A 15,234-nucleotide genomic window follows, 5' to 3' on the forward strand; every position below is an offset into this window, starting at 1 on the left:
TCCCACCAAGCCTGGTCTGGATGAACACCTCGTTCAACGCAGCATGACAGGCACTACCATTTGACCTTAACTGACACATAAAGAGGAACTCAGGTCTGGTTAGATTCTTGCTAAGTCCTCTCCCCGCCCTGACAGTTTGGAAATGAGCCTCCGGGCAACGACAAGGCACCTAGGAGTTTGCATCCAAGGTTTTCTTTTTCAGGATTTTTACTTTATAGCACTGCCCCTGAATTAACATAGAGAAGCAAGTTGTGCAAGGGGTGAATAAAGAAGACTACTTCCACCTCTGCCGGAGCTGAGGGACTCAACTGCCAGTTTCAGCTCTCCCCAGTTCTTTCAACTGTGGATGAGAGAGACAGACAGCAGCACAAACGGCTCCGCTGGGTCTGATGCCAACATCTGAAGCGTCTCTGAGGCTGCTCTGGGAGACCTGGATGAGCAAGTTTCATCACTTTTGTGCTGAAAGCAGCCTGGGTTCAAATCCCCACTCTGCCGAGTTCCCTGGGGTTCAGTTCAGTTCAGTCGCTCAGTCATGTCTGACTCTTTGCAACCCCAAGAACCGCAGCACGCCAGGCCTCCCTGTCCATCACCAACTCCTAGAGTCCACCCAAACCCATGTCCATCGAGTCGATGATGCCATCCAGCCATCTCATCCTCTGTCATCCCCTTCTCCTCCTGTCCTCAATACTTCCCAGCATTAGGATCTTTTCATGAGTCAGCTCTCTGCATCAGGTGGCCAAAGTATTGGAGTTTCAGCCTCAACATCAGTCCTTCCAATGAACATCCAGGACAGATCTCCTTTAGGATGGACTGGTTGGATCTCCTTGCAGTCCAAGGGACTCTCAAGAGTCTTCTCCAACACCACTTGTCAAAAGCATCGATTCTTTGGCGCTCAGGTTTCTTTATAGTCCAACTCTCACATCCATACATGACCACTGGAAAAACCATAGCCTTGACTAGATGGACCTTTGTTGGCAAAGTAATATCTCTGCGTTTTAATATGCTGTCTAGGTTGGTCATAACTTTCCTTCCAAGGAGTAAGTGTCCTTTAATTTCATTGCTGCAATCATCATCTGCAGTGATTTTGGAGCCCAGAAAAATAAAGTCAGCCACTGTTTCCACTGTTTCCCCATCTATTTCCCATGAAGTGATGGGACCGGATGCCATGATCTTCGTTTTCTGAATGTTGAGCTTTAAACCAACTTTTTCACTCTCCTCTTTCACTTTCATCAAGAGGCTCTTTAGTTCTTCTTCATTTTCTGCCATAAGGGTGGTGTCATCTGCATGTCTGAGGTTATTGATATTTCTCCCAGCAATCTTGATTCCAGCTTGTGCTTCCTCCAGCCCAGCATTTCTCATGACATATTCTGCATATAAGTTAAATAAACAGGGTGACAATATAAAGCCTTGACATACTCCTTTTCCTATTTGGAACGAGTCTGTTGTTCCATGTCCAGTTCTAACTGTTGCTTCCTGACCTGCATACAGGTTTCTCAAGAGGCAGGTCAGGTGGTCTGGCATGCCCATCTCTTTCAGAATTGTCCACAGTTTATTGTGATCCACACAGTCAAAGGCTTTGGCATAGTCAATAAAGCAGAAATAGATGTTTTTCTGGAACTCTCTTGCTTTTTTGATGATCCAGCGGATGTTGGCAATTTGATCTCTGGTTCCTCTGTCTTTTCTAAAACCAGCTTGAACATCTGGAAGTTCACGGTTCATGTATTCCTGAAGCCTGGCTTGGAGAATTTTGAGCATTACTTTACTAGCGTGTGAGATGAGTGCAATTGTGTGGTAGTTTGAGCATTCTTTGGCATTGCCTTTCTTTGAGATTGAAATGAAAACTGACCTTTTCCAGTCCTGTGGCCACCGCTGAGTTTTCCATATTTGCTGGCATATTGAGTGCAGCACTTTCACAGTGTCATCTTTCAGGATTTGAAATAGCTCAACTGGAATTCCATCACCTCCACTAGAACGTCCACAAATCATCTTCCCCATCTCAGCCACAGTTTCCTCAAGCGTGAAATGCAGATAGCGACCTGACCTCTCAGGCTGCTTGGGAGGAGTAAACTGGATGAATAAAGTACGTGGAAGTGCTTTGTGAGACGCACCGCACTGAGCACAGGCAGAGGGGTATAAGGACACACCATTAGGAAAAGAGACAAGAATGTTCCATTCCAGACAGACTCAATCTAAACCGGGATACAAATGCCCTTTTTTTGGTAATTTCATCTGATGGAAACAGCAGTCTCCTGGGCCTAGTTGTATTTAATGAACCATATCCTGTATCATCTTGTTGCATGATTCTGAGAACTAAGTTGGCCATCTCCTCTGGCGTACTGCAGGCCCTGGAGTGTCCAGCTCGTATTGAACCTCCTCCTGCCGCCTCCAAGAAAAACACCAGCCTGGAGCTAGGCCCATCCCACACACAGCTCCGTGGCCCGAGGGGCCAGGGGAGGGGCAAGGGACACTCAGCCACCTCCTACCAGCACACAGACCTTGGCACAGGTGAGCAGGGCCAGGCTGAGACTTCAACCTGTGTGATGGTTAAGGAGTAGGAGGCTCAGTGTGAATCAAAGGCAGAGCATGGGGACAGATGGGGCTAAGGCGGCCGATGGGGACACAACAGGTCTGAGAAGGTCCTGAGGCCATGGGGAGGAGTTTGGAAATGAGCCTCAGGGCAATGACAAAGCACCCAGGAGTTTGCATCCGAGGAAGGGCATGATGGGAATCTCCATTTTAGAAACATCTCATGATGCTTCATTTTATTATGTGGACTTGATTGGGCCATGAGGTGTGCAGATAACTGTATCCAATTCTTTTGTGACCCAGTGGACCACCAGGCTCCTCTTTCATTAGGATTTTTCAGGCAAAAATACTGGAGTGGTTTGCCATTTCCTTCTCCAGGGGATCTTCCCAACACAGGGATCAAAACCCTCATCTCTTAAGGGTTGTATTATATATACTATTTATATTATAATAAAATATAAACATATTTATATAAAGAGGTTTGTTGTTAGAATTTGACTTATGTGATAAACATTGTGTGTATGTGTGTGTGTGCATGTGTGTGTGTGTGTGTGTGTGTGCACACGCTCTGCTGCTTCAGTTGTGTCCAATTCTTTGCAGCCCCATGGATTGTAGCCCACTAGGCTTTTCTGTCCATGGGATTTCCCAGGCAAGAATACTGGAGCAGGTTGCCATTTCCTACTCCAGGAGATCTTCCCGACCCATGAATCAAATCCACATCTCTTGCCTCTCCTGCACTGGCAGCTGGGATTCTTTACCACTAGTGCCACCTGGGAAGCAATATATATATCTGGATATATATGTGTGTGTACTATTGTTGTTTGCCAGGGCATCTTCCCAACCCAGAGATTGAACCCGCGTCTCCTGTATTGGAAGCAGATTCTTTACCACTGAGCCACTGGGGAAGCCCCGTGTATATATATCTAGAGATACAGAATCAGTTATATATAGCTTTCATATATATTATATGCATTATAAATATCATATGAATCTATATCATGTATATGTGAATATTATATATAATATATTTTTATCTACATGTCTACCAACCCATCTATCCTGATGGTTCTGTCTCTTTGGCGAACCCAGGCAGATCCATGTCCTCAGGGCTGTGCAGCTCGACTGATGGGGTTCAGGTGGATGCAGGGAGGCCAGGCAGGGGGCAGTGCTAGAGTCCAGCCCAGCCATGATGGTGGCAGCAGGGAGATGGAGAGAAGTGGGCAATTCTAAGAACTATTTGGAAATTGAAATTGATAAGACTTGCTACGGTTTGGAAATGGGTGGGAGCAAGGGAGAGGGAGATGCTGAGAAGGATTTCTAGGTTGTGGCTCTGCTTCTAAACAGATACAGGTGCTCTGCATGAGAACACTGGAAACATTCTAGGCTGTGTGGGGCCGAGTATGGGCAGGCAGGGAGCTAGCATGAGAGCACATTATTAGAGGAAAGCTTGGAGGCAGGCCACAAAGCCGGAGTCATCCGTGTAGGGATGGTAACAGACAGCATGGCTGTGAGTCCCCACGGAGACAATGGCAGTCCTGCAAAACCACACTGACCCATTTGGCAGAGAAGAACGAGCCTGTGAAGGAGACAGAGAAGGAACAGGCCGGAAGGAAGGTGGGCAACCACCAGGAAGAGTCCCCTGGTGCCAAGGAAGCAAGCATCAGATGGCGCCTCGAGCAGGAAGTGGCCAGCTCCATCAAATGATAACGAAAGGGCACACAAGCGGGAACTGAAACCTGCCCTGAAGATTAAATCACCAGGGAAGTGAAACCTGTGCAGGTCTCAGCTCTGAGATCAACTCCCTGCATGTCTAGCTGGCATCTCTGAAGCAAGTTCTCGGGAAGTTTCTTCAGGAAACTGAAGGCCCGGGAGAGCTCTCCAGCTCCCATCAGCCCCTTGGCCACCCCTGTCCTGACAAAAGGAGGTGACACTTGACTACATCTTTCCCTTCTCCTCCCCCACCCCAAGCCCTTAGGTTGCCTTTCAAACAGCCAGAATTCCTTTAAAGAGTAATCTAGGTATGCTTCAGCTGACATTCAAAAGTGCATTGTAATTCAAATGGAAATGCAGAAATTCATTCCCTTGGACAGTCTTGGGAAATTATAATAGAGATAAAACATCTTTTAAAGGTGGCGACAGGCATTTATCTGTGGGGACATCTCTATGCGATAGACTCTCCTGATGCAAACTCAAGAGCGGTCCAACCTTCACACGGAGTATGTCCTTTCGGCAGGGTCACCGAGTCTCTAAATTTGGGAAAGACATTAATTGCATCCATCTTCGCTTCTCCACTTTGTCCCTCCATTTGTCTTTGTGGATTTTGGTTTCCCCGTGTCTGTCCCTCTTCATTTTTCTGTCTCCTCCTATCTCCCTCAGTCTTTGTCACTCTCTCTCACACACAGAATGGACAATTCCTTTACATGCATACATCCTTTACCTTCCATAGTTACTTTCTCCCATGCAAAAGAAGCAACTGTGAATTCAGGAAACCTACCAGATTGGTTATTTCTGCATGCATTGCCATCCCTTCAGAACAGGGAATAACAGGGCATAACAAAAGGGCAGGGTTACGGAGTCTTTTGATGTCTTCCTAGTAGAGCTTTAAGGCTCCCTCCCTCACCAGCTCTACCCCAGGAGCCCCTCTCAATCTACCCCTGTCCTTGGTCCTAAGTCAGCTGACAAGAGAGGGGAGTAAATTAGTAGCCGCATCTCCCCGTGCCCCCATAGACACACATGTGCACTACAAACACACACACACATACACACACATCTGAGATCACTGTTATCAGGTGGATGCGGCAGCCACCGGTGCAGGGAGTGGACTGTATCAAGGTAACAATTAAGTGCCCAGCTCATTGCTAGATGAGTCATCATTGATGGGTCTACGCTTTCACTGGATCCCATATCTTAAAAATGGAAAAATTGATCTTAGAGTGTGAATCAATTTGTCCAAGATCACACAACTTGTTAGAGGGAAACTGGGACTGGAACCAAGGTCCATCTGACTGCAAAACTTGTCATTTATCTCCAAATGAGGAAGTCTTTATCCAAGATAGCCAGAAGAACCATAACTATGACTCATGTGTCAAAGTCACAGCTAGGAAGTGTATGAATGTCAAGTCAAAGAAGGAAATGAAGCCCTGATTAAGAGAAAGGTAGCTTTTCAAATACAGGTGTATCGGGAACACAGCAGCATAGAGTGAAAATATTAAGCTGGGACAGAAACTAGAAACTTCACAAGGCACTTGGAGCCTGGCCTGGGAGCACAGGTGATGGCTGAGGGACAGCAGCAGACTGAAGAGCTTCCAAGGGAATCGCACCTGGGCTGGAGTTTCCTGGGATGACTTCAGCTACTGTAGCTGCTCCTGAGGTCCAGCTGTCCCTGGCTTCCGCCAGCACCATCCAGCTGACCTGTCCAGTGCTCCAGTCCCCTTCGGACTGGTGGAATGCCCGGAATATCCTCTCCTCCCTGCCTGGATCTTTCCCGTCCTCCTTGGCATTCCCAATGTCTCTCTGGAATCTGCGTCAGAAGCTGGGTCTGTTATTCTAGCTTTCACTTCACCCTATTACTTGGAAGCAATATGTAAGTGTTAACCACCACTTCCCCTTTCTGCATCTGGAGCAGTTACTGCTAACTGATCGCAGCGTTCTTTTCTAATGACCTGGTGACCTCCACACAGTGTCTAGACAAGCCACTCCTCAACTGATCAGAACTGGCATACGAAACAAAAGTCACGGGCCACCGGGTTACAGTGACTGAGTTCCCGACCGCACACCAGCCACCTGCCTTTCTCCAGCGGCCTATTGGTAGATCAAAGGAAAAAAAAAAGTCTATCACGAAAACGACAAGGTATTGGAAGGCTCATCCAGGCTGAACCCCTTCATGGACAGCACCCACGTCTTGCCTACTTTAACGCCCCAGCACATGGCACGAGGTCTGCAGTGAAGAAGCACTTAGGAAATACCAGTGAACCAGAGGGTAATGAATGATCAATGTGACTTTCTTTTTCCTGTGGAATGCACACTTCTAAGCACTTATGGGAATGAGAGTGAAACTCTCATGGGAGATATTTTAATCAGGCACATTCACCCAACCCCCTTGACCTTCCATGATCTCTAGTGGCTGGATCACAACAGTGACCAGAGCCCCACCATTAATTAGTAAACTTGGAAAGACCAGGATCTTGGACTCAGGTTGGAATTTAAACACTAATTCACTCAGGAACACACTGTGCGGTCCAGGCAAGCCCCCGATCACTTCTGAGTTCAGGTCCCCCTTTCGCAGTGATCAGAGGTGGGTCCTCTTGCCTTTTTTGCCTCAAGGGGTAGATGGAAAGACCAAAGGCAGGCCTGTATACCGCGAAGGGCTCTACAACGTCCGTGGTTGTTATACATGCCCCATTTGGTCTCTTCTCTCTGAAACTTAGAAATTACTTTGCCTGAGGTTTCCTGACAGGGATGTAAGAAGAGGTACCAGGACTTGAAATCTTTTCTGTCCCACTTGAAAAAGGCTTTCATACTGTTCATGGGGTTCTCAAGGCACTACTTCTGAAGTAGCTTGCCATTCCCTTCTTCCATGGACCGCGCGTTGTCAGAAGTCTCCACCATAACCCATCCGCCTTGGGTGGCCCTACCTGGCATGGCTCAGAGTCTCAGTGAGTTAGACAAGGCTGTGGTCCATGTGATCAGTTTGGTTAGTTTTCTGTGATTATGGTTTTCATTCTGGAGGCCATGGGATTGAAATTCCAGAGCTGACTCATTGGAAAAGACCCTGATGGTGGGTAAGATCGTAGGCAGGAGGAGAAGGGGGTGACAGAGGATGAGATGGCATTTCCAACTCAATGAACATGAGTTTGAACAAACTCCAGGAGATGGTGAAGGACAGGGAAGCCTGGCATGCTTAAGTCCATAGGGTCGCAAAGAGTTGGACACAATTTAGCAGCTAAACAACTGTCCCACTTGACATTGTTCTGATTTGTCCTCTTCCCCACGAGCTCTGGCCCCAGAGTGATCAGCTTCCAACCCCACATTCATCCTGACCTGGTCCCCAGTGAACCCTGGTTTCACAGATGTCAGTGACACACAGCTGACACACAGATGCTGGTGACACAAAGGTGGCTGGGGGGAGAGGAGACACACCTCAGCTAGCCGTAAGTCTAGAAGCTTTTCCATCGCTCAGGGGAAATTTCCAGCTTCTCTACCACTTCCTCTCCAGCATCACTTCCAAATTTAAAAAGTGAAACTACAGTGCTTGATGTCACCTCAGGTAAAGACAGAGAGAGGAAACACGCAGGTCAGTTAAGCCGTCTTGTTCTGGGGCTTCCCTGGTGGCTCAGAAAGAAAAGAATCAGTAAAGAATCTGCCTGCAATGGGGAAGACACGGGTTCAGTCCCTGGGTCAGGAAGATCCCCTGGAGAAGGGAATGGCTACCCACTCCAGCATTCTTGCCTGGAGAATTCCATGGACAGAGGAGGCTGGCGGGCTACAGTCCATGGGGTCGCAAAAAGTCAGACACAACTGAGTGACTAACATTTTCACTTTTCACTATCATCCTGTTCTGGGAGCCAATATGGGAGAGAGGAGAGAACAGTACCTTTGCCTTGTAAGCCCAGAAGCCAAGCTACTGGACCAAGTTCAGCCAGCAAGTTTGTGGCAAACTTGAAACCTCTTTGAGTCTTGAAGGGACCCCTGGTGGCTGTGCCAGCTTCCATCTGCCCCTCTCCCCATCCTACTTGGCCATAAACCAGTGGACAAGGAATGGCATTTTCTGGAGTGAAAAAGTCCAGGTCCTGGAAGCAGCCAAGGAAGGCTATGGGTGGGGTGCAGCCTGAGAGTCATGTCCCAGGCCCCGAACGCAGGACGAAGCAAATTAGTTCAGTGGCCACAGTGAGGAAGGCTTTTATAAACATAACCTAATTGTATTACTTCGAAGTCCAGAAGCTTATTGCTCTGCTTAATGATGTGTCACGTTATTTATAGGGTAGCACAATGAGACTTCTATTGATTTAATGCACTTCCTTAAAGACTGTCATTGTCACAGCCATAAAACGAAGCTATTCCCAGACAACTCAATTATTCCCCTGCGCCTATAAACCACCCCATGCCCCACACAGCTGCACACAGGAGGGAAGGCGGGGTGAGACCGTGACGGGGTGGAGGGTGCCAAGGGAAGGGTTCTGGAAAGGACAAAGGCAGGAGCTCCATCCGGCCGGGGATGAGGGGCAGCAGGAGAAGACCTAGATGGGGAACGGAGAGCCCTATCCAGGGGAGCTGAGGGACTCTGAGCAAGACTCTTCTTTCCTTTAAGCCTTAGTTTTCCCAGCTGTAAAACGAGGGTGCTGAGCCCAGTGAGAGCTGTCAGATCCCTTCCAGCACCTGCATTCTGTGGTTTTGAGTTACTCTTGGTTTGGTTCTTGGAGGCCATGTAGCTGGACCACATGGAGAAGGTACAAGCACATTTTTAACATCGCTCCTCACCCTTCCCATCGATCGAGAGCCTCTCTTTTTAAATTAATTGATAAGAATAGTAACAATGATAACAGGAAGTGATCTTCACCCTGCTGCGTATTAGCTATGTGTCCACAGAGCACTTGACTTGTTAGCCTATCCGACACTCATTTTTTCATCAGTGAAATGAGGCTGTGACTACATGGAACTGCTATAATAATACACAATGCATGTATGCCTTATTTCCATCTTTCTCAAAATGTTATTGCATAAACTACTTCCCTTTAATGTAGGAAGTAGACAGGAATCACTAAAGTACCTATTTCACAGGAAGGGAAAACTGAGGTGAGAAGGGGACAGATTTCCCAAGGGGAGTGACAGAGACTGGTCTTCTGCTTCAGGGAAATTCCAATTCTGATAAATAGCTGAGAAATGGAGGGAAATAAGACCTGGTGACCCTGCCTGAGGGCAAAGGCGTCTCCATGGTGAGACTTGAAACTGTCCCCTCAGACATGAGTTGGTCACTCCCAAAGGAGCCGGCGCTCCCCTTAGGTTCTTCCAAGAAGCCCAGAGAGAAGGTGTCAACGAGATAGCTCTCACCTCCCCTACAGTTTCCCCAGCCTCCTGACCTTGGCAGTTGTTTTGAGAGGACAGAGTGGGAAACAAGGAACTCGCAGTAGAAGGCCAGAGTTCTGGAGTCCACCCTGGGGTCTCAGAAAACGCCTGAACTGAAAGAATCCTGAGGAATCATCACACGGTCCCTCATTCCATCCCTGGTGAACATGAAGCCCTGAGAGGCGCAGGGACTTGTTTACGGCCGCCCAGTTCCTACGTGGCAGAGCTAGGATTTGGCTCCCAGGGAGCTCAGTTATCTCCCCAGCAGCCTGACCTCCATGTCTCAGCTGGCCGCCACCTCCAGCAAGCCCTCCAGGCTTACCTTTCTGGTACTGGAGCCACAGCTGCTGCTGGACCTTCTTGCTGGGGAAGTGAATGATGCAGGTGAGCTCGGAGCCATACAGGGCCTCTGCGATGTAGTGTGAGCCGTAGTGCTGGATGAAGGACAGCAGCTCCTCCCGGCTGCTCTCTTTGGTCAGGATCTTGAGGACGTTGGTGAAGCCTGGACAGAGGAGGAGCATGTGGAGGTGGTCAGAGTTGGGAGGCTGGCGCCCAGCAAATGGCAAGCCCGGATTTGGTACCTTGTCCCTCACCATAGCATCGGCCAAATGTACATAGTATCCCTCCCTTACTTGGCAAAGACTGCTCTCTCTGGTGGACACACGAGACACCACCCAGAGGGAGTCAACAGCAGAGGAAGGACAAACGCTGGCGACCCAAAAGCCACAATCAGGAAAAATCAAAGCTGAGGTCTCCTGAGCAGCTGACGTGTGGCGGGTACGCTGCTAGGTGCTCCAGCCACTTGTCTAGTTTAACCTCAGTCCGGCACTGCAGTCCCAACCATAATGAGCCCTTCCAGTAGATAAGCAAGTCAAAGGTCAGAGATTGGAAGTGATTTGCCTTGGTCCTCCAGCCAGAGGAGCTAGGATTCCGACCGACTTCTGTTCTCACCCCAAAGTGCACACACTGCTCACATACCCAATTACCCTGGGCCTGAACTGTCCATGGCTGGAGCCGGAGGCACCGCACTAGCCCAGGCTCAGCAGACATTCTGTTTCCTCAGATGTAATCCCTGGCTTAGCTTCCTAGAACGTGACTTCCCCTTCTGTCTCCAAAACAACGGTATGCTCTTTCTCCTGCCATTGTCAAGGGCCTCCTTGCTGCTCCGTTGCCCTTAGTCCTACGCCAAGGGTCCTGAGTCCTCAGTGCCTGGCACAGGGTCTGCATAGCCATCACTCAGCGCCCACGGACCCCCTGCCTTCTTCCTCCTGCAGGCAGGGCACCAAGCGACGCTTTCAGGAGCCTTAACACCTTTCGGGCTCTTCTGTGCTCTGGATAAAGCCCAATGACCTTATCTGGGTATCCCAGGGCTCCAAGCTCGTCTCCCATGAGCACATACGTTAGGCTTCACCTCTGGCCAAATCTGTTTTCCTATTTCTTCTGAATGTGATTTGGCATTTTCATCACACTTTCTTATTTATATCCCTCCCCCACTCCGAACACACACACACACCCACCCATCCACCCACCATTTACCTGGAATGGTCTTCCACTTCCTCTCTGAGTCACATCCATGTTTCCAGACCCCAGGAAGTCATCCCTCCCCCAAGAAGCTTTTCACACCATCCCGGCCTAAGGCACCTACTTCCTATACCTTCAACAGGCATCACCTTGAAAGCAGAAGCGCTGTCCCATTTGTCTCTAAATCTGCACATGTGTCCTTCCCCACCCCCATTTCCAGACACGGCAGGTGCACTGACTCCATTATGAGAATAAGAACAACTGATTCTGCACCACATCAAAGTAAAACGTAAAAGAGCAAGCACTTCTTCAACATTGAAAATGAGCTCCGATTTGCAAACATTTGATTTACAAGGGGGTTCTCGGGAGCGTCATTACTGATTAATTAAAGCAGATGCCCCTTTGTAGTTCTGATAGGAACATGGCAGTCACTCACAAGTGCTGTGGAAAGCTGTAGGTGGTGGTGAACGTGAAACAGGACTCAAAGAATGGGTGCTTGATTGGAACAACCCCTCTCCATCAACCTGTTAACTCATGCAACTGGGTAATTAATGCAACAGAGTTAATAATGAGATGGTTTCTGCTCAGTAATAAATAACACCACGGAGAGGCCCTGTGGCTCTTTATCTAGGCAGACAACACTGCCATCAAATCCTTGACACACTCCTGTTCTGCCACCTACTAGCTGTGTGACCTTGGGCAACTTAACCCCTCTGACCCTTGATTTCCTTATCTGAAAAATAAAGGATAAAGAATGCCTTCCTCTTGAGACTGATGTAAGTCCCAAGATACAAAACATTATAAAGTGCTTGGCTGGTGTCAGCCATAATAACTATTTACACTTCCCCAATATCCAGGCTAAAGAGTTCCATGGTGCTCATGAGCAAACTGATACTGGAAAAGAAAAAAAGATAAGAAAGCAGCTGGCATAATCACGAGACACTCAGACAATAACGCAGTGGCAGTGCTAGGAATAAGTCAGGGTAGAAAATTCCAAGTCTGGGCCTCATCTTTCCAAAGTCCATTACCTATTCCTTTTTCCAGTTTTGTTTAATTTTTATTCCTTCATCAAAAAGGAGAACCAAAAGGAATATAAGGCACAGGAATAAATAGGATCCAAGCCCTACCCACAGTTCGCAGGTCAGAGTTGAGGTGCAGGAGACAGGATTCTGATACCAATCAAGTACCTGTTAGTGCTTTAACATCAGCAGTTGAGCACAGGGAATGCCTTGCATTATTCCCAGGGGGACAGATAATGGGGGCGGCATCTCTGAGTAACGCAGGATATGGAAGGAGATCCAGGCAGAGGGAACGGCATATGTAGAGTCACAAAGCCAAGAGAGAAAATGTCCCATTTTCAGAACCTTAAGTCCCGTTTGAGACTTGTAAGTCTGAAACTAAATGTCCCATTTGAGAATTATAAGCCATCCCTATCATGGGGAAAGATTCATGTGGGCAGAGTATGAACAGTGTGTGTGTGTGTGTGTGTGTGTGTGTTGGTGAGGGGAGGGGGACGAGGGATGCTTATTGCTGAGCAGGAGGAGATGGGCAGGAAAGGAAATCAGAAGACACTAGAGGAATCAGTGCCTGAAAGAACCCACATGCCTCAAATACTTCAAGAATGTAAGCGTGAGCTAAATTGTCAAACCCTGTGCAGAGCCCCCTTCCTCCAGGAGCCCCTCTGACTTCCCAGAACGGACGGCGGCCCCATTACTGCACTGACCTCCTGTAACGTGCGGCCGTCACCGTCTGTCTGCTTGTCCTTCCACCCTCCCCGTGAGCTCCTTGATGGCAGGGGGTGAGGCCTCATGCCTCAGCCATCCCCAGTGCCAGCACGGGCCCTGGCAGGCCCTGGGACTGTGCTGAATTACGCCAAGTCCCCTGGCTGCGGACGGCGGGGCTCACCTGCCGAGAGGGTGATGGTGCTGAGCTTCACGCGGTAGAGGTTGCTGCGGACCCGCCACTGCTGCACCATGGGGTACCCCATGGCCTCGTCGTACCTGATGTCTCCTGGGGAGGGAAGAAGGTCATGTGAGCCCCGCGTTCACAGGCCTCACCCCACAACCCTGCCCTGCAGCCCTGGGCTCTGGGGAACGGCCTCCCCTTCTAAGCTCAGCCCTCTGGGGCCGACAGTGGGATCTGCAGCCGGCCTCCAGGCCTCTTCCTTCCTGGCCTTTGACCTCAGCCTCAAGCCGCCCTTTTCTCTCTGCTCTAGAGCTCACATGGCCCCTTCACCCTACAAGCAAGAGTGGGTTTCTGGTTCCACTTAACCCCAGAGGTAATTTACCATGGGGCGCTAGACACTGCGGTGCCTCAGTTTCCCCTTCTGATCCCACGGCTACCTAGGCTGACCTTATTTAGTAGGCGTATCGTGAGACTCAAATGAACTAAGAGCAGAGGAAGGTTTATGGTAATCTTGAAATGTCGGACACGTGCAGTGGGGGCCCACGCATCACCTGCTCCTGAGGCTACTTTTGCACAAAGACAGCAGAGTGGAGCAGTTGTGACAGAGAGCCTGTGCAAAGTCTCACACATTCACCAGCTGACCTTATATGTCTGCCCATCCTGTACAGACTGTTATTTCCTAACATGGAAACATGAGATGTCCTTTGATGTCTCATAAAATACCTGTGTGCACACACAAAAGCTTCCCATTTTAAATAAGACTGAGACACACTGGCTAAACAAAGTTAAACAAGATTAAAAAAACAGACTGTATAATTTCTCAGGTCCTTGAATAAATTAATATACATTTTAAAGGTACATGAAGCCGGCGCGCAGCACTTTGCAAATGTCTTTGGCCGAGGAGCCCCGTTTCCAGGGCCCACTGACACTCAAGTTTCACAGAAGACGTTTTCTGAAACCCAAGTATAGACAAAACATACACAAAGGAAAAAATAACAAAACAAAATGTTAGCAAGTGGTTAACTTGCTTAGCAAGTGGATGCGTAAAAGATTCCTGTTTTCTGATTTATATTCATCCCCATTTTCTAAATTTTCTACTCGAAGCACTGCAGACTCCCTTTTTTGTAATCAGGGAAAAAAAAAAAAAGACACGATAAAGAAATGCTAGTCACATCAGCAGTTATTATTTTTGTTGTTATGTATCCTCAGCAAACGGCAGGCACATTTTCTATCCTTTGCTCTTGTCCTCTGGTGCGGAGGCACTTAGAGAGGTATTTGATACCAAGATTAAAATGAGAATCTCACTGGAACAAATGATTTCTTCCTGGACATTACTGCAGTATTAAAGTTCTCCATTACTGTCAACTTCTTCTTCTTTTTTTTCCTCCTCCCTAGCCTTTTCAGAAATAATGTAATTTTTTAGAGGCTTTCATTCTAAAGTAAAATATTCATGATCCCCAAAGATAAGTCCACTGGAGCGAGGTTGTTTTGTTAGAAATATATGCTCTCTCTTTGTCTGCTCTGCCTGTCCCGCCCTTCCTTTGCAGACACTGGGGAGAGAAGGGGGGAGGGTGGGAGAGGAGGAGAGGGCCATGTTTCGGGTCAGGGTGAAGGAAACAGTCTGCATGGGAAGACTGGACAGCAGCCCCAGGCAGCCTCCGCCCCACCTATTATTATTTTTTTCTAAATGTTTCACCTTGTTTCATCTAATTATTATTATCTTTTTGGCCGTGCCTCAGCATACAGGATCTTAGTTCCCCAACGCTTGCCCCTTGCAGTGGAAGTGCAGAGTCCTAACTGCTGGACCATCAGGGAAGTCCCTGCCCCATCTATGACTGTCCGTCCTAATTCAGAGCAGACTTGGAGGGCGTATTGGCAACCAGGGCCATCCCCAAGAGAACACGGCAGACGTTTCAACGCAGGCTGTTGATGCAGCTTATTTACTTGGTGCTTTAGTGTCCAAAGGGCTTTCCTCCTGGTAGTTTAGACAGTCAAGAATCTGCCTGCAGTGTGGGAGACCTGGGTTCAATCCCTGGGTTGGGAAGATCCCCTGGAGGAGGGCATGGCAACCCACTCCAGTATTCTTGCCTGGAGAATCCCCCATGGACAGAGGAGCCTGGCGGGCTATGGTCCATGGGGTTGTGAAGAGTTGGACACAACTGAGCGACTAAGCACCATAGTGTCCAAAAGAAAAAAACAAAACACAAAAGCAACAACAAC

General features: G+C 48.4%; 1 protein-coding gene across 3 annotated transcripts in view; it reads right to left on the reverse strand.

The window, feature by feature from the left end:
• Positions 1-15,234, reverse strand: part of ASTN2 (astrotactin 2) — a 1,047,731-nt gene that overhangs the window by 265,863 nt on the left and 766,634 nt on the right. For all 3 annotated transcript variants that reach the window (XM_070795372.1, XM_019966821.2, XM_070795370.1), the window contains 2 exons: positions 13,015-13,119; positions 9,911-10,090 (listed from right to left, as the gene is read on the reverse strand). In XM_070795372.1, coding sequence (XP_070651473.1) covers positions 9,911-10,090; positions 13,015-13,119 — 285 coding nt within the window. The remainder of the gene's footprint in view (positions 1-9,910; positions 10,091-13,014; positions 13,120-15,234) is intronic.

This window comes from Bos indicus, chromosome 8 (assembly GCF_029378745.1).
Source record: "Bos indicus isolate NIAB-ARS_2022 breed Sahiwal x Tharparkar chromosome 8, NIAB-ARS_B.indTharparkar_mat_pri_1.0, whole genome shotgun sequence".
NCBI lineage: Eukaryota > Metazoa > Chordata > Mammalia > Artiodactyla > Bovidae > Bos > Bos indicus.